Below are 19791 nucleotides of genomic sequence, written 5' to 3'. Positions count from 1 at the left end.
TCTTGGACTTCCCTTCACCATGACAGGACATGCCGATTTAGAACGACCTTGTTTTCGGTTGAATTCATCCAAAATTGGCAGAGGTGCTGATCAAGTCATACATTTGAAGCTATGAGAGGCATTTCTAAAAAGGGGGAAACAGGAAGTTCAACTAGAGGTTTGTAAAATTTGGAGGGAGCTGAAGGACAACACTATCTCATTGACTGAGCTGTTGGATACCCCGGATTCACAAAAACAACTTGCAGAATGAAAGCTGATCAAAATAAAAATATGACATTGCTCTTCAGTGTCACGTTTCACGTATTTTTTTTTAGAGTGGGAGTCAGGAAAAGCATCACTGACCATCCCAAGGGGAGGGCGGGTGTCAAAAATCTGCCAAAAAAGAGTCACGTACTTTGTGTAGGAACCCTATTTTGTCCAATTTGGTGCATTTTGTCCATTTCTTGTCCTTGTATGTTGTTGCACCAAATCCATGGTAGGCCATTATAACAGAGCACTGCACAGGCAAGCGTTAAAATGGAGTTTGCTTTTTTTTTGTTTACAGAACATCCGAGCACATTTCTTATCGAGGAATTGAAAAAGCTACAGGTTACACGATCTACCAAGAAGGACCTTCCTTGCTTTTTTGATTCGTCAAACATCGATACTATTTTTGGCGTTCTTGACCCCTGTGAAAGGGGTTACATTACTTTGAAACAGTACACAGAAGGTGAGACCAAACAGCAAGGTTTTCAAATCAGCATGGAAGGACGCTGGTGCGATCATGCCAGAATTTTTGTTACAAGTTGAGTTGCTAAATTGACCCTATTGAAGGCTCAGCTTGAAGAGCTTTTGCCAGACAAATTAGCAGTTCCGAGTTTGAATCTCTCTCTGCTTTAGCAAGAAAAAGTACAATCTCATTTGTGAACATTGCTAGCTAATGCGCAATTGCTCAGGATAAGTATACTTGGAGACAGCTGTGAACCGAGAGTGCCTGCAGGTGGCAAGTTGCGTGAGTCTCTCTCTCTGTCTCTCTGTCTCTCTGTCTCTCTGTCTCTCTCTCTCTCTGTCTCTCTCTCTCTCTCTCTCTCTCTCTCTTTCTCTCTCTCTCTCTCTCTCTCTCTCTCTCTCTCTCTCTCTCTCTCTGTCCTACACAGCCATGGTGACGTTGGATGCACAGGGTTTCAACAGCAGGCCGGAGGGAGCAGAGGAGGACAAGATAACCCTATCGGTGTTTCGCTCAGAAGGGTGAGTTGTGACAACCGCACGTGCCAGTGCTGCGCATACATCAGCACTCCTATGTATACTTAACAGGAAAACTGCACGGTGTATGCACTATACTGATCAACTGCACCTGGCGTGCCCGATAAAACTTGTCTCTGGGTCAAAGTATAAACTAACATCAGTACTATGGCTTTTAATGAGCATCGAACCTGACATCCTTTGGTAATCTTTCTTGTACATCAGCAAAATTACCAAGATAACAACCGACGACACACATACACACATACACATACACACACACACACACACACACACACACACACACACACACACACACACACACACACACACACACACACACACACACACACTATTTAAAACATTCTCGTACTTTTTCACTTGTCTATTTACACAGACTTCAAAAGACACATCATCTCCTGATTGAAATTGTGTGTTAAAAGGTTTTGCTAGTGTACACGTTTTATGCAACTTTTAAACACGTTTCTCGACATGTTCCCTACAGGCAAAGAGGGTTATTACAAGCATCCGTAAATCCTGAGAACACCCAGCCTCCTCAGCACGAACACCTCGTTATAACTTCCAATTATGCCTCATCCACCGGACCACCATGCCTGTGACCATTACGTCTTCCTCAATTCATATTCATCAAAAGTTCCCAACCAATGTATCCGTTTGTGGAGCACACCCCTACCTAATCCCCTCCCCCTTACCGGCACTTCCTATAAGTATATTCTACTTGTAACACTGATATATTGTTCGTGCATGAGTTTTGCTCTGTTTTGCTATATTAGGAGGGAGGAGAGATGTGGGTATGTTATTTAGCCGACGGACACTTTGTATTGGTCCATCACATCACTGAGACATTGTACACTACGAACGTTTTTGTGGTTAAGGAATTCCCCAACAGTGACTGTGGTTAAGGTGACAATTCCCCAACAGTGACATTGTGGTTAAGGTGACAATTCACCAACAGTAACTGTGGTTAAGCTGACAATTCATCAACAGGGGCGTGATGACAATTCATCAACAGTGACATTGTGGCTAAGGTGACAATTCGTCAACAGTGACATTGTGGTTAACGTGACAATTCATCAACAGTGACATTATAGTTAAGGTGACAATTCATCAACAGTGACATTGTGGTTAAGGTGACAATTCATCAACAGTGACATTGTGGTTAAGGTGACAATTCATCAACAGGGGCATTGTGGCTAAGGTGACAATTCATCAACAGTGACATTGTGGTTAAGGTGACAATTCACCAACAGTGACATTATAGTTAAGGTGACAATTCCCCAACAGTGACATTGTTAAGGTGACAATTCCCCAACAGTGACATTGTGGTTAAGGTTACAATTCCCCAACAGTGACATTGTGGTTAAGGTGACAATTCACCAACAGTGACATTGTGGTTAAGGTGACAATTCATCAACAGTGACATTGTGGCTAAGGTGACAATTCATCAACAGTGACATTGTGGCTAAGGTGACAATTCGTCAACAGTGACATTGTGGTTAACGTGACAATTCACCAACAGTGACATTATAGTTAAGGTGACAATTCCCCAACAGTGACATTGTTAAGGTGACAATTCCCCAACAGTGACATTGTGGTTAAGGTGACAATTCCCCAACAGTGACATTGTGGTTAAGGTGACAATTCCCCAACAGTGACATTGTGGTTAAGGTGACAATTCACCAAAAGGGACATTGTGGTTAAGGTGACAATTCATCAACAGTGACATTGTGGCTAAGGTGACAATTCGTCAACAGTGACATTGTGGTTAACGTGACAATTCACCAACAGTGACATTATAGTTAAGGTGACAATTCCCCAACAGTGACATTGTTAAGGTGACAATTCCCCAACAGTGACATTGTGGTTAAGGTGACAATTCCCCAACAGTGACATTGTGGTTAAGGTGACAATTCCCCAACAGTGACATTGTGGTTAAGGTGACAATTCACCAAAAGGGACATTGTGGTTAAGGTGACAATTCACCAACAGTGACATTATAGTTAAGGTGACAATTCCCCAACAGTGACATTGTTAAGGTGACAATTCCCCAACAGTGACATTATAGTTAAGGTGACAATTCCCCAACAGTGACATTGTTAAGGTGACAATTCCCCAACAGTGACATTGTGGTTAAGGTGACAATTCCCCAACAGTGACATTGTGGTTAAGGTGACAATTCACCAACAGTGACATTGTGGTTAAGGTGACAATTCACCAAAAGGGACATTGTGGTTAAGGTGACAATTCCCAAACAGTGACATTGTGGTTAAGGTGACAGTTCCCCAACAGTGACATTGTGGTTAAGGTGACAATTCACCAAAAGGGACATTGTGGTTAACGTGACAATTCACCAACAGTGACATTATAGTTAAGGTGACAATTCCCCAACAGTGACATTGTTAAGGTGACAATTCCCCAACAGTGACATTATAGTTAAGGTGACAATTCCCCAACAGTGACATTGTTAAGGTGACAATTCCCCAACAGTGACATTGTGGTTAAGGTGACAATTCCCCAACAGTGACATTGTGGTTAAGGTGACAATTCACCAACAGTGACATTGTGGTTAAGGTGACAATTCACCAAAAGGGACATTGTGGTTAAGGTGACAATTCCCAAACAGTGACATTGTGGTTAAGGTGACAATTCCCCAACAGTGACATTGTGGTTAAGGTGACAATTCACCAAAAGGGACATTGTGGTTAAGGTGACAATTCACCAACAGGGACATTGTGGTTAAGGTGACAATTCACCAACAGGGACATTGTGGTTAAGGTGACAATTCACCAACAGGGACATTGTGGTTAAGGTGACAATTCACCAACAGGGACATTGTGGTTAAGGTGACAATTCACCAACAGGGACATTGTGGTTAAGGTGACAATTCACCAACAGGGACATTGTAAACTTGGGTTGTTTTCGTCATGTCGCTGTTTATTTCCATGAATAAAATATTTGAAACTCCTCTTGCGATCACTTCATGACGAATGTGTGTGCATTGTCGACCTGTCGTGTACAACTTGGGCACGTGCTGCACAGGTAAATGATCCCAACAGTGACATCCCGTGGGCATAATAATACCATTTTGGGTGGGATCTTTGTGTGTGTTCGTTTGTTTGTGTGTTTGTTTATGTGTGTGTGTTGGTTGTCATCTCCATATGCAGGTTTCAGAAAGGTGGAACAGCCAGCCCTCCCTGGTGTCGAAGTATCCACCTTCGTGTGTGCATACGTATGAGTGTGCGCGTGAAAGTTGCTGCTGTTGGTGTGTTTGTGTGTTACCCATTTGTGAAATGATTCGGTCAATAGTTGAACATCTTAAGTGGAATCTAAGAATAGAGCGTTTTGTGCAACACAGGAACCTGCTGATCGATAATCGATATGCAATATGTGACGCACGGCGTAATGTGACGTCGCAACGCGTCCCATATTCGCATATTAAAGAAACAGGTCTCCTGGGGCCACTTTACAAATTACAATCGAAATGCTCCATCTTCACTCGAGTGGTTTGTTGTTTGTAAAATAAACTTTTAAAATGAGCGCCAAGTTGATGGAAATATTGGCGCGCGGAGGTTTTAATGACTTTTTAAATGATCGCACACACGTTCGCAAATGAATGACGGATGACATTCTCGGTGAGCGACGAAAGCGAGTTTATATGTGACCGACACCTGTAGCATAATGGCCGAAGCGATCCCTAAGGTTTTGCTTTGTTACGCCCGTGTCTGGGTTCGCTCGGGGTGCGACCGGCGTGCACCTGCGGTCCGCACATCCTCGACTCGTCTCCCACCTGCGGGTGGCACCATTATGGCCTAATGACGCAACAAAAGGTCGGGACGACCGGCTGCCGCGTAAAAGTGCGGAATAATTCAGGGGGAAATGCGAACGCGGCCCCCACAGGTCGTCACGGGGCTGGGGTGTCGCTGGGGTCTCGGGTGGTCGAGTGAGCCGCAATTACTTGGGGGAGTGTTTGTCCCTGGGTGAGCTTCCTGGACCATTACCGTGAGAACATTGCGACCCAAAGCGCCCGAGATCATCGGAAACGCTCGGACAGAAAGCGTGAAAAAAGTGAGTCGAACGAACGACGAGCGAACTCGAGCATCGTTCCCTCCTCTAACATGGCGGCACACTTCCTGCCCACACCACGGCTCGTACCCAAAGGCCGACACGTTCAGGCCCGATCTTATGGCCGCCGACTCGGCCCGCAGGCTCGAGGTCAAGGGCGAGTCGGGCGGAGAGCGGCGGAGGGGAGGGGGAAGAGGCGGGAGGAAGGGGGAAGCTGCCGGGCGGGCGGACTGAGAGGAGGAAGAAGAGGAGGGAGGGAACTCGACGTGCGGCACCCCCACGTCCTCGCGCGCCACTCGGCGCTCGTTTTTCGAACAGTCCGTCGGCCCAACGGTCGCCAAAAGTTGTTGGAGACGGAGGGAAAGCGTTCGCTTGAAAGTTCACCTCCCGCGGTGGCGCTGAGAGCGAGCGGCGGGGCCCGGTACGTGTCACGGAGGACGCGTGGCGGCCGCGGCCGGGCTCGGCCTAATGCGTAACCGTGGAGTGCGCGGCGCGGACTCGGCGCGGACTCGACGCCTCGAACCTTCCAGGGTCCGTGCGCCTTCCCTCGTGTCGCCTCGAACCGACACGACGCTTCCTCGAGAGGTTCCGCGTGCCGAGCCAGGGAACCTGGAAACGACGTCCGAGAGAACGACGGTGAGACCGAGCGTGAGGTGCGCGGCCGCCGTTGCGCATTTTCCGGGCCGCTCGGCCCGCGGCTCGTCGGCCCCGCCGCGGCCCGCGGACCTCGGTCGTGCGAGACCCGTCGCCCCGCCACGACCGACGCTCGGCCCCGAACTTGGCGGCGACGCTCGGGGTGCTCGGGGTGCGCGTCGTTGGGATTCGCGAGTCGCGGCGACCGCTCGTTCCGGGTCCGTCAAAGTCAAGTGAAGCGCTTCCAGGGGACCTGTCGAGGGACGGCCTTCCCAGTCCACCTGTCGGCCCGTCGGGGATAGCGCCTTGGTGCGGGGTCGTCGTGAGTTCGTCCGCCGGCTAGAGGGTCCGATCGCCACGTCCTGGCAACAACCGCCGACGGGCTGAGGGCTTGCGCCATTTTATGACGTTTGTACATTTTATTTCCCGAATTCCTGCTTTTCTCCTCTTTTTCTTTCCCCAAAGCATCGCGATCATCCTGGGTCGGAGTCCCTTTTCCCGTGCGACGCTCCACAGGTTCCGTTTCTTAGCACCCTCACCTGCGCCCCACACGCTACACCTGGAGGCCACCTCGAGCTCCTCAAACAAAGTTGTCCCCAAAAGGGAACCGTCGGGAGCAGCTCGGATCGTAACCGGATCAGCACCTGGAAGTTTGTGCTCGAATCTGGGAAAGCCAGGTCAAAGTTCCTGGTGACCCTTCCATGCGTGTCGCCAGACCAGGTGGGAGCCAGGTGCCACGACCTTGTCATTCTTGCGTCCTGGTGCATTCTGGGTAATATTTAAAGCACCAACCTCACCTTGCCCTTCCTCCGGCTGTTTTTGAAGTACAGATGTGTCGGGGACATTCTGCGAGCTCTTGCTGGAGTTACTGCTGAGCTTTGGGCGACGCTGTGCCAAGAATAGTCAAAGACCCTGATGGTTTGCATCGCGCCCAGTCTGGGGCTTATGTGGCGGAGGTTGACTTGGGCGGCCAAACACTGTCCCCTTTATCCGTCCGGCCGGGCCGTCACGCCGCATCTCTTGCTTTGAGCTAATGGGACAGAAAGACCATGGGCGAGAATTGTTACCCCCACACCTTCCGCCACTTACCCTCTCCCCCGCCACCCTCCTACCCCCCCGCCCCCCATGTACAATTACCCGTGCTGCCTCATTGTGTCCAGAAATTCACATTGCATGCCGTGTCTTTCAACAGGTCATGGAGGTCAAGGAACCGAACTGTTTTCAACATTGCCCAAGAGGTGCCAACGAGGTACAGGAATGTTTGTGACACTTGACCACTGACCGGCACATGGACACACATGCAATCGTTCACTTCGATATGTGTAAAAAAAAAACCACCGTTTAGAGGCCATTTTTCGATATGTGTAAGGACAAAAAATACATGGGAACGTGTTGGCAAATGCACGTGGGCACAAAAGCTGCCACCTGCATGCGCTTACATGCAAGTACACATATGCACCTGCAGAGGTGTATCCTTCCACAGGTACACATACACACTTGTATCTGCACATGCGCACCTCTCCACAAAGGCACATACACGCACTGACCACCTGTATGCTCACACATTGAACACCTGTACGCTCGCACATTGAACACCTGTACGCTCGCACATTCAACACCTGTACGGTTTGCACATTTACCACCTGTGTGTTTGCACATTGAACACCTGTATGTTCACACAATGAACACCAGTACACTCCCACATTGAACACCTGGATGCTCGCACATTAGCACGCCAAACAACCGGGAGGGCCGCACACCCAGGTGCTGACACACACACACACACACACACACACACACACACACACACACACACACACACACACACACACACACACACTCACACACACACCTAATGACAGAAACACACAAGTATTCAAACACACACCACAACACACAAACACACACTTGGAATTGTTTTTCAATTAGTGCACACAACAATTGATTGGACAGTGTAAATTTTATTGTACTTTGTTTGCATTAAAATTGATCAGTTTGCAAAGGTGTTTAACAATAGCTCGTTTGCCACTTTGCTGTGCCATCATTAACCAAGCAGCACTGCTGCATTTGGTGCGTAATTGGATGGTCTGTGAAAGTGCCAGTTTATATACTGTGAATGTCCCTGCCAACAATGGTCAGTCCTCTGTCTCAGTGGTGGAGTTAACCCACGACCCTCGTTCAGAGGCAGTGATTTGGTGTAACATATGCTTTGGAGAAGTTAATCGTTTTTCCTGTGCGAGCGAGAGTTACCATGTTACCAGGTCCCGTGGGTTTTACTTTTTGAAGACATTTGCTAATCACGTTTGCTGAAGTATTATCGTGCTGTGCTGTTTGTTTTGGTCACTCACATAACCAGAGTTTCATGACCTTTTAGCATAGATTTGATTCCTTTTCGGTTACTTCTCTTCCCTCTGTTTGTGGTGGTAATAAGTGCTTACTAATTATTTCATCACCTTGGCCTCTCGGTAATTACCTAGTGCAGACCAAGAGAAAAGTGGGGTTAAGCAATTGGGTCAATTCTGTCTGTCCTGTCCAAAAATGTCAGTTTATGATCGAGGAACAACTTGTTTTCAATTCTTGAATGTTATATTTTGAACACGAATCGGACCTTGAATCGAAAAGCAAACCTGTAGTTTTACAGTACTTTAGCTCTGGATTATTCCGCAAATGCGCAGAGAGGTTATCAAGGACACAAACAACAGGCACGAATAATTAATGTAACGTGTTAGATAGGGAGGTGTAAAAGACGCTGCATCAATGGTGGTAAACTTCCCATTTTTTTTTTCTACTGCCTTTAAAATGTATATTTTATTTCAATTTAATTATACACTTGAACAGTAGAGCACAAATCATCTTATTGGCACTTTCAAAACCCTTTTGTTTAGGACAAAATATTACGGCATTTTACGTCATCAGGACCAATCAAGTTTGCTGCGCGTAGATCCCGCCGATGTCCTTGTTTCTCAAGACTGTTTGTTGTTCTATGAACTCTCTAATTGTCAACAGTTTATTTTCTGGTGGTTGAGCTATTTCAGTGCAGGCGAGTTGTGCTTAAACTCAACCATTGCATAACTTTTGGATCTTTATCTATAAACTGGCATTTGCGTTTCTTTGCGAAAATACGTTTTTGTTTTAATATGATTCACTGTACCATTTAAACATTTAATATATGTAGGTTTAAACAACCCTGAAGATTGTGCTACAGTTCTGAATTCATAGCCCCAGGAATTCCCCTTCCGCAGGCTCTGCTTGTTGAAACTTCCTTGTAGTTTGCAACCATTTGATTTTCCATGATAAAAGTGTACCTGTGGTCGTTTGGAGTTTCAATTCTTAATTTTCTCGCCGACCTGTCAACATTGTCTTGCCTTAGGTTCTCTTTCACCCCAATCATTGTCCCCTCTCTCATTTACTCTTCTTCTTATTACCCTGCGCTTGCGAAGCGAAAAGCGGTGTTAAGCGATCGGATCGGCACGGCGTACCTATGTGTCTGTGATCATTGTTAGTGATAATTATGACGTTATAGGCCACTACGTGTGCCATTTTGGAAAAAAAAACAAAAAAAACTTTTGGCCTCTCTATTGCCGAAACCACTTCTGAGGAAAAATTTAAATGTGGCTCAAAAAAACTCCACATGGGAAATATGTGTTGTTAATGATGACGTACGTCATTTGTGCCTTCATTATGACGTAATAATTTAACAAGCACAACGCTTTATAGTTTGAAATTCAGTCTGAAATTTCTTGAGCGTGATCTACACAACAATTATATTGAAGAATGAAAACTTATGATGTCATCGGTCATGTGATCTGGCAGCCATATAGGATAAAAAAAAAACAACTTAAAAACAAGAGTTGGCTCACACCAAGTTGATTGCACAGGGTAAGTATTCTATGAATACCTTGTAGTTTTGTATGCAGCACAAGGCTCCAGAGTAGCATCGTTGGCTGAGGGTTTGGCTGTGCCGCTAATGCAGTGCCCTCTTTCGGTTAGGGAAGGGATTTGGAATTGGTTCATGGTACCAGCAATAGCTTGCCTAATTTTCGCGGACACCATGGGCAACTAATGCTGGCAGACGGGATGCCCGTTCATCGTCCATCTGAGGGGCAGCAAACACGTTCATGATTCACCCACTCTGTGAAACATTGGGATGACCAATTTTTTGTCTCACCCCAAAGGGGATGCGAGACTATTGCAATGCCTCTGTCTGTGTGTCTGTCTGTCTGTGTGTGTCCGTGTCAATATATTTTAACTTTAAAAATGTTTTTCTCTGCAACCGCTTGGCTGATCGATGCAAAACCTTATATATATCGGAGAAACTCTCCATGAATAATATTTTATTGCTAACTCTGACGTCATAGGACACATGGTATGGCAGCCATATTAGATGAAAGGAAAAACTTTGGACATCATTTTCTCTGAAACTGCACAACGAAAAAAATTGAAACTTGGCATATGTCATCAACTCCCCATTGGATATATGGGGTGATAATGATGACATCAGTGAAGTGGTATTCTACCCATATTTGGTTGAATTGAAATCCTTAATATCTAAAAATCTGAAACGTAATATATCTGATCTATGACCTCATGCGAGTGATGAATTACATTCATTCATTCATTCATCACATGGTATGGCAGCCATATTGGATTAAAGGAAAAATATTGGACATTATTTTCTCCGTAACCACTCAATGGGAAAAAAATTGAAACCTGGCATATGTCAGCAACTTGCCATGGGGTATATCGGGTGACTAGCTGAAGTACCTGGTGTTGCTTGGGGAGGAGAGAGAGAAGAGAGAGAGGAGGATGAGGGGAGAGAGAAGGGAAAGTGGATGGAGGGGGTGTTGGGAAGGGGAGAGGGAGGGGGAGAGATATACTATATATATATATGTATGTATGTATATATGTATGTATGTATATATGTATATATGTATATGTATGTATGTACATATGTATACATGTATATTGTTACGTGCTCCTCCCCAACCCCCTGGTCACGGTGTACCTCCGAGCCCCGAGAGGAGTCACGGCAGAAAAATGTGTTATTCTGTGTCAAAGATCAATGGTGAAACCACACCAATTGTTACCAACAAACAAATATTGTATTAAGGTCATACAAGAATATCAACACAAAAACAATAGTAATCAATTGTACAACAAATAGTATATCATTCCTATGATGGTACCATCAGGTTCGTACAATATAACTCACTGTGCTCCAAGTGAGCAAAAGAAGAAGATTCCCAATGTCTCTATTCCCGGCTTCAAGCCAAAGTTGATTCCGGCTTCAAGCCAAAGTCGATCCGCTCCAGCGATCGTCCGTACGATGTCGTATCGAGACCAGAAACCCGTTGGGTTGACAGTCACAGTCACGCGGCTAAAGCTGCGCAAAGGCGCCCTCAAGGCGACTGGGAAATCCAAAGGCGCCCTCCAGGCGACTGGGAAATCACACCCTCGGGTATGGACGTTTCACGGCTCACAGTCGGTGAACCGCAAATTAACCTTCAAAATCCATGTTACACACACCCACACCAGATAAACGTCTGAATGCGGTGAAAACAGCTGAAGCGAAGCAAAGAAACCGAAGCAAAGAAACCAAAGAAACCCGCGCAAAGCGCGCGAGTCAAAATGGCCGACGGCCCGTACTCGAGACGTAACGGCCCAACGATGATTCTCTTCGGAATCCACCGCAAAACCTGACACGCAGGTTGATCTGTCACAGCGATAACAACTCTGTCGCAGGAATCCCTTCCCCGAAAAAACCCGAAAGTTCGCTAATGACTCCCGTTCACCAGCGTTTGCTCCAGAACTCGAAGCAGCTCCGCTCTCTTGTCGAACTCACTCGCTCCGCCTTCTTTTTCTTCTCTTCCTCTTCGTCATCGTCTGGTTCCGGCTTCATTTACAACATTAATTTTTTACCTTTTGAAAATAGCAATATCTATTTCCTGCAAACGACAACAATAATTAATAGTACATGGAATCAAAAATGTTGACAGTGGATGAAAACCACAACAACGGAACTGACAAATCCATAACAATATATATATGTATGTATGTATGTATGTATGTGTATATATATATATATATATATATATATATATACTAGCTCGGCTCGCAAGCGTCGTAACTGAGGAACGGGCTTATTTTAGCTGAGGATAATGACTGTACCTGAGTTGCTGTGTTGTCATGATTTACACCGATCATAATACAAACAATTATTTTGCACAAATGTATTTGTTGTGTTTGTGATATTACATTTTTATAAGCAATTTAGGTTGAAGATTTAGGTTGAATGTTTTTTTTTTTCAAGAAAGAACCCCTCAGCACATACATAGGGGAGGGGTAGGTGCAGACTGGAAGTTTGGGACGATTACACTCATCCACACATAATTTAAAACACCTCACCACCACGAAATTAAAAACACCTCACAGCCATTAAATTAAAAACACCTTCCCATCTGCTTGGAAATCAGCCAACATCACCGCTTTGCACAAAAAAGGTGCAAAAACAGATCCTAGCAACTACAGACCAATCAGCCTTCTCCCAATTATCAGCAAAGTCATGGAATCCATCATTGCTTCAGATATGAAATCTTTCCTCTTCTCCAATGGCTTGATCTCTGATCATCAATTTGGTTTCAGACCTGGTCACTCTACTCTGGACATGCTGCTTCTGCTTTCTCAACAATGGATGGAGGTCCTCAATGCCAAACAGGAAATTAGAGCTGTCTCCCTTGACATATCACGTGCCTTCGATACGGTCTGGCACCCCTCTCTGCTCACCAAACTCTCCTCCTTTGGTATCCATGGAAATCTCCACGCATGGCTGGCGGACTTCCTCTCTAGTCGTAGTCAACGTGTGGCCCTGAATGGGTTTCTCTCATCTCCTCTTACTGTTCAGGCTGGAGTTCCCCAAGGCAGTGTTCTGGGCCCTGTGCTTTTTCTGGTCTTCATCAATGATCTCTCTGACTCTCTTGAAAATCCTCTCTATCTCTTTGCTGATGATTCTACTCTCTGTCGCTCCATTCGTCATCCCTCAGATCGGCAGTCTGCAGCCTCCTCACTCTCTGCAGACCTGGACAAAATCACAGACTGGGCAAACAAGTGGAACATGTCTTTCAATCCTGACAAATCTCACACTCTTACGATGTCTCTCCGCAAAGACCGACTGGACAACCCTCCCATCCACTTTCTGAATCGTCCTCTCCAAGAAGTTCTGTCACTCAAGCTTTTGGGTCTCACTATCTGCCATGATCTTTCCTGGGAAAACCACATTTCAAATCTGGCCTCCAAAGCCAGTCGCGGATGGTCATCCTCTGTCGTGCGAAGTCCTTCCTTGGCACACCTGAGCTCCTCACCACATCCAAGGCTTTCATCCGCAGCTCAATGGAATACTGCTCTCCCCTCTGGGCTGGTGCTCCTGCCTCACACCTAGCTCGGCTTCACGCTGTTGAAACCAAAGCGTTCAGAATCATTGGAATCTCCCGCGATGAAGCTAACTCCAAGGGCCTTTCACTCACTCACCGCAGGCAGGTGGGTGGTCTTTCCGTCTTCTACCGACTCCTCTCTGGCCTTGCCCCCCCAGCTTTCTCTGGGCTCTGTCCCCCAAATATTCCTGCAGGTCGCACAAGATCTGCCTGCAACCCTCTTATGGTTAAACTGCCAAAATCAAGACTCTCTGCTCACCTTCACTCCTTCATTCCTCTTTTCTCCCGCCTCTGGAACAAACTCCCTCACTCTCTTCAATCCCACTCCACCCTCCAGGTCTTTAAAACAGCTGTTCACCACCATCTCTTATCTTCCCCCATCCAAAACCATGATCTTTTCTACCCCCGCTAATTTCACCCCAAATCCACCTTTCTAAAATACCAACTTCTGTCCTGGAAGTCCTTGGTGTTCTTGTGTTTTATACTTCTCCCACCCCCCCCCCCCCCTTCCCACGCCTCCTCCCCCCAAGCCCTCTCCCTCCCACACATCTCCCTGCTCTCAAATGTTATGTTTGTATGCTTCCCCTCCTCTCCCCATCTTGTCTTCCGCTCCCTCTTTTTTATATTTTGTTTGTCTGGTTGATTTGTTTGTGAAATAAATGTTAGCTCTTTCACGAGCCTCGATTTAGTATTAAAAAAAAAAAAAAAAACCCATAAAACACGTAATAAAACTCCTCACCACCACTAAATTAAAAACACCTCACCACCTCGAAATTAATAACACCACACAGCCATAAAACACGTAATAAAAACACCTCACCACCACGAAATTAAAAACACCTCACCACCACGTAATTAAAAAAACCTCACCACCACGTAATTTAAAAAACCTCACCACCAAGTAATTCAAAACACCTCATCACCAACTAATTCAAAACACCTCATCACCAACGAATAAAAAACACCTCACCACCACATAATTAGAAACACCTCACCATCACGTAATTATAAATACCTCACCACCAACTAATTCAAAACACCTCACCACCACATAATTAATAACACCTCACCACCAAGTAATTCAAAACACCTCACCACCAAGTAATTCAAAACACCTCACCACCAAGTAATTCAAAACACCTCACCATCACGTAATTCAAAACACCTCACCACCACGTGATTTAAAAATACCTCAGCCTGGTGTTGGCTTAGCGGTTAGGGTGTTGGCTTGGGATCCGATGATCCTTGGTTCGAATCCCGGTCGATCGCTGAATTAACGCCAGGGGGGTTGACTCAGCCTGTCATCCTTCCGAGGTCGGCAAATTGAGTACCAGCTTGCTGGGATGAATGATCCCGGTGTGTACCCCGGTTTAGAATAGATACACCGTATCCCTGCTCATCGTAAGAGCGTGACCAAGGGTTGGTGTCAGGAAGGGCATCCGGCCATAAAAACATTGCCTCAAAACAGGGAACCATGATTGTCATGGGGCCCGCAAGGCTAACCCCCGCTCTAGCGGGGAAAATGGCCTTAAAACGATCATTCATATATATTCACCACCACGTCATTTAAAAACACCTCACCACCACATAATTCAAAATACCTCACCACCACGTGATTCAAAACCACCTCCACATTATGAAAAACACTTCACAACCACGGAAACAAAAGTTTCAGGTTGTAGTTCAGTGACAACAGACACTGCCCAGTTATGTCGATATATAGACAAATGACTGTACCTGATTTGCTGTTTTGTCATGGTTTACACCAATCATAATTCAAACAATCATAATGCACAAATGTATTTGTAATATACGTGATATTACATTTTATAAACAATTGAAGTTGAAAAAAAAAATTCCCCCCCCCCCAAAAATTAATAATTGGGAAATTTTTCAATAACAATACACTTAGGACATACCGACAGGAGAGGTAGGTGCATACCAGAAGTTTGGAATGATTTCACAAAAGTTTGAGGAAGTAGTTCAGTGACAAGACAACACAGGACAACACAGGACAGACACTGCACAGATATATATATATATAGATGACTGTACCCGATTTGCCGTTTTGTCATGGTTTAAACCAATCATAATTCAAACAATTATTTTGCACAAATGTATTTGTAATATACGTGATATCACATTTTATAAACAATTGAAGTTGAAAACTGAAGATGAAAAAAAAAAACCCCCAAACAATTCCCCCCCAAAAAAAAATTGGAAGAATTTTCCAAAAAAATACCCTTAGGACATACCGACGGGAGAGATATGTGCATACCAGAAGTTTGGTACGATTTCACAAAAGTTTGAGAAAGTAGTTCAGTGACGAGACAAGACAACACAACACAACACAAGACAGACACTGCACAGATATATATACATATATGCATACATCTTTTGAGGGGAGCTTTGACAGGCCCCTCCGTTTTAGGGGGGGTAGGGGAGGGAGAAGGGAAGGAGGACAAATTTACCTGTGTGAAGAGTGCTTTAACCTCAGCGTTGCCCAGGTAAACAAGTCAGATTGTCTAACAACGGCGTAACTGGGCTTGTTTGATACTTTAGCTGAGCATAGTATGACCTGGGTGGGGATACCAGTTATCAGTTAGCAAATAATGTCAGTGTTATTTTTTTTGGCTTCAGGCATAGACCTCTGGTTCGTGAATGAGTTGGGTAAAAAGAAAAAATGGCGAATGGCAAATGATGAACCAATAAATTCCGCAATCCTGTTCCACCTTCAGTTGAATGTCAGGCATTGACAGCAGGTTCGTGAAGGACCTGCACAAAAAACGTACCCAGTCTGAATGTTGCTATGTCCAGTCAATGGCGAAACTGCAAATGGGGAATCCGCCAATGTCACAGATGGAAACCCTAATGTCATTTCCTCATCTGCTTTAAACTCAATATCTCTGTATTTTCATTTCAAACAGCATAATTCATCATTTCAATGACAAATTAATAGTATAATATTTATATATAATATATATATCAAAATATAATGTAAAATCACGATTGTATTGAGATATTTATCAAACCAGCGAATCATTGTCATGTGTTCACTTCTGGATTCGGGAGCAAGGTCGATTGCATTTCAAAATCATAATGGTATTGAGGAATTTCTGAAACTTCCTACCTACCTTTCGACACCTGCTGGGACCCCAAAACATTCCACAGAAGGTTATTTTATTTCCTTTTCATAAAATATGTTACTGTAATTGTTTCTAAACACTGTCCCCCTGTCATGTGACCTGATCCTCAGCTGTGATTGGTGTACGTTTGTGGGGACATACATACAGACAGACAAACGCTGTTCTCGATGGCTTTGCCCCATGGGCTACGCCGTGAAAAGGAAATTGTAATATCCTCTGTCACCACCACCATCTGGCACGACACCGTACACATTTACATAGAGAATTTACGCCTTCCTGGCCCTCCACACCTTTGCTCTAGTCCGCACCCACATAGCCTATGTTACCCCACACACAAAAGTTGTATGTACTCGTATTTGTATTTGTACCCTGAGTTTGGAGTTTGTAACTTAAAAGATGTGGCTGTGCATATAAGAGAGAGAGACAGAGAGAGAGGGACAGAGAGAGAGAGAGAGAGACAGAGAGACACAGAGACACACATTTAGGTATAGGTCTATATAACAATGACATCATCAGTTAAGTGGTATTCCAGCCATAATTTGTTGAATTTAAATCTTTATCTGAAAAATCTGAAACTTCATATATGATCTATGACCTGATGTGAGGGAAGAATTAAATATATGATGGACATTACCCATGCTACAAAACTGGTGACATAATAGGGATGTGGTATATGGGCCATAATAGTAGCGTGCTCAAGTAACGATGGTATTTTTGTTCAGAATTAGCACGCGAGGCGAGACCATGTGCTATTATATGAGTGCTGTTCTAGTTATGTATATGTAATATGCATATGTTATATATACTGAAACGCAAAAGAAACTTACCACCTTTGAAACCTTTAAATATCAACAATAACACTGCGTGTAGTAAATGTGTGAACTTATTTGTGGACAATAGTGTCCTCACTGTCAGACAAAACGGTCACGGATGGTCACTTGAACCTTCAATGGTCACTTCATAGCACAGCTGTTGAACAGCCGTTTTGACTGTCAGTGATTAGCCAAGGGGTACGGGATGATTTTAATGAGCTGCACGTGATGTCTTGATATTGGCTTTAAAAAGGCCAGTGCAAAATGGGCATTTCAATCAACATGCCACGATTGTCAAGGGATCAACGGCAGCGTGCCCTGGGCATGCTGCAAGGCGGACTGAGCTACCGTGAGGTGGCACGTCGCCTTGGCTGTTCACACCAGATGATATCGGCCCTGGTGGTCAGAGACACCCTCCACAACTCTGCAGATGACAGACCTCGATCAGGGAGGCCAAGAGTCACCACTGCAAGGCAGGACAGGCAGATGGTCCGAAGTCACCTGCGGGATCGATTCCATCCAGAATCCCGCACTGCGGCAGAAACTCCGGGGCGTGCAAACCCACGGATCTCCAATGATACTGCACGAAGACGACTGCATGACTATGGTCTGACTGCCAGAAGACCATACAGAGGCCCCGTGATGACGGCTGCCCATTGCCGCAACCGACAGAGATGGTGCCAGCAGCATCAGCGGTGGACCTTGGCGCAGTGGAACGAGGTCGCTTTCAGCGATGAGTCAAGGTTCTGTGTGGACAGTCCTGATGGGCGTGAGCCGTGAGCGTGTCTGGAGAAGAACTGGCGAGCGATATGCCGATTGTTGCGTGCGTCAAGCCAACAGGTGGGGTGGCCCAAGTGTGATGGTGTGGGCCGCCATATCAGGCCGGTACAGGACGCCACTGGTGGTTGTGGATGGGAATCTTAACGCCCAGTGGTATGTGGATAACATCCTGCGACCTCATCTGCTGCCATTCCTGCTAGACCACCCAGAACTGAGAACCTTTCAGCATGATAATGCTCGTCCCCATGCTGCTCGCTTTACCACTGCATTTCTCCAAGGCGAGAACATCAACACCATGCAGTGGCCTGCGCTCTCCCCTGACCTGAATCCCATAGAGCACCTGTGGGATGAGCTTGGGAGACGCGTAGTTGGCAGGGCCAGGACACGGGCAGAGCTGCTTCAGACATTGAGGACTGAGTGGGACAGAATCCAGCAGCAATCCATCCAAAGACTGGTAGGCAGTATACGCCGACGATGCACTGCCTGTATCCAAAACAATGGTGGCCACACATGCTATTGAAAGGGGACTGACATTGCACCCTGTGCTGTTCTATACTGTAGAACAAACTGATGAGATGGTGTATCTTGGTCAAAAACTTGACATGTCATCAATAAAATGCCAATGTTTCAATTAGCAATTGTTGGTTTGTTTTATTTTGAACTGTTACAATTTTATTACATTTCAAACAAGTGATAAGTTTCTTTTGCGTTTTCGGTCTTTTTGAAGTTAGTCAAAATGGTCAAATTTTTCGGTCAAAATGCCCATTTTGCACTGGCCTTTTTAAAGCCAATATCGAGACATCACGTGCAGCTCATTAAAATCATCCCGTACCCCTTGGCTAATCACTGACAGTCAAAACGGCTGTTCAACAGCTGTGCTATGAAGTGACCATTGAAGGTTCAAGTGACCATCCGTGACCGTTTTGTCTGACAGTGAGGACACTATTGTCCACAAATAAGTTCACACATTTACTACACGCAGTGTTATTGTTGATATTTAAAGGTTTCAAAGGTGGTAAGTTTCTTTTGCGTTTCAATATATTGTTACGGACCGCGGATAAGATGTTGGTTTGCCGAGCAGATGGCCCCGCGGCCCTAACAGTTACCCCGACTAACCCGATTCCCGAACGTTGGCCGGATCGCGCCACAGGTATTCAATAGGGAAAAGACAAAGGCGACACGGATGTGAAGAAGAAGAAGAAGACATAAAGGTTGGAAATACTACTAAATTTATTCCTACTATATACACGCTCAAAGTAACCAAGGAGAAGGAAAGATAATAAAATAATGTACAGAAGATATTAGAGACACAGGGCAACGCTAGCTTACCTACAGTCTTAATTAACCCAGGGACAGAACAAACAAGGACAGACTCACGCGGGGAATGATGATAGGACTGGCCGGAGGTGGATGGCTGGAGGGAGAGGAAGGTCCACGGATACTGCAGCACGATCGGCGCGTTTGGCAGCCGCCGTTCCTTCGCGGCCCCGCTCAAAACTGCCGTCAAGGCCCCAAGCTGCTGTGTCTGAAGCTGCTGTGGCTGCTGCTGAAGCCGCCGCTGTTGGTGCTGTTGAAGCTGCCGCTGTTGCTGCTGTGGCTGCTGCTGCTGCTGCGTGGACGTCACGTGCTTTCTCCAGGACTCGTCTGACTCGTCTGGTCCAACCACACTTTTGCTTCTTGCGCGCGCGC

At 45.6% G+C, this 19791-nt stretch overlaps 2 protein-coding genes across 6 annotated transcripts in view; both read left to right on the top strand.

Moving 5' to 3' along the window:
• The window catches only part of EFCAB10 (EF-hand calcium binding domain 10), a 44906-nt gene extending 42415 nt beyond the window's left edge, over window positions 1-2491 (top strand). The window contains exons 2-4 of the mRNA XM_078766277.1: window positions 545-709; window positions 1137-1227; window positions 1727-2491. Coding sequence (XP_078622403.1) covers window positions 545-709; window positions 1137-1227; window positions 1727-1841 — 371 coding nt within the window. The 3' untranslated portion in view covers window positions 1842-2491. The remainder of the gene's footprint in view (window positions 1-544; window positions 710-1136; window positions 1228-1726) is intronic.
• Window positions 2492-5527: 3036 nt separating this feature from the next.
• LOC137437568 (zinc finger protein 800) overlaps window positions 5528-19791 on the top strand; it is a 155725-nt gene continuing 141461 nt past the window's right edge. The window contains exons 1-2 of one of the 5 annotated variants that reach the window (XM_068131997.2): window positions 5528-5940; window positions 7130-7186. In XM_068131997.2, coding sequence (XP_067988098.2) covers window positions 5773-5940; window positions 7130-7186 — 225 coding nt within the window. In that variant the 5' untranslated portion in view covers window positions 5528-5772. Of the gene's footprint in view, window positions 5941-6289; window positions 6346-7129; window positions 7187-19791 lie in introns of those variants that run through there. The other 4 variants (XM_068131998.2, XM_068131999.2, XM_068132002.2 and 1 more) reach the window with 4 other exon arrangements.

Source organism: Myxine glutinosa, chromosome 12 (assembly GCF_964187855.1).
Source record: "Myxine glutinosa chromosome 12, kmMyxGlut1.1, whole genome shotgun sequence".
Taxonomy (NCBI): domain Eukaryota; kingdom Metazoa; phylum Chordata; class Myxini; order Myxiniformes; family Myxinidae; genus Myxine; species Myxine glutinosa.
The sequence above is the reverse complement of the archived record's forward strand: the minus strand, read 5'-3'. Positions and strand labels throughout refer to the sequence as shown.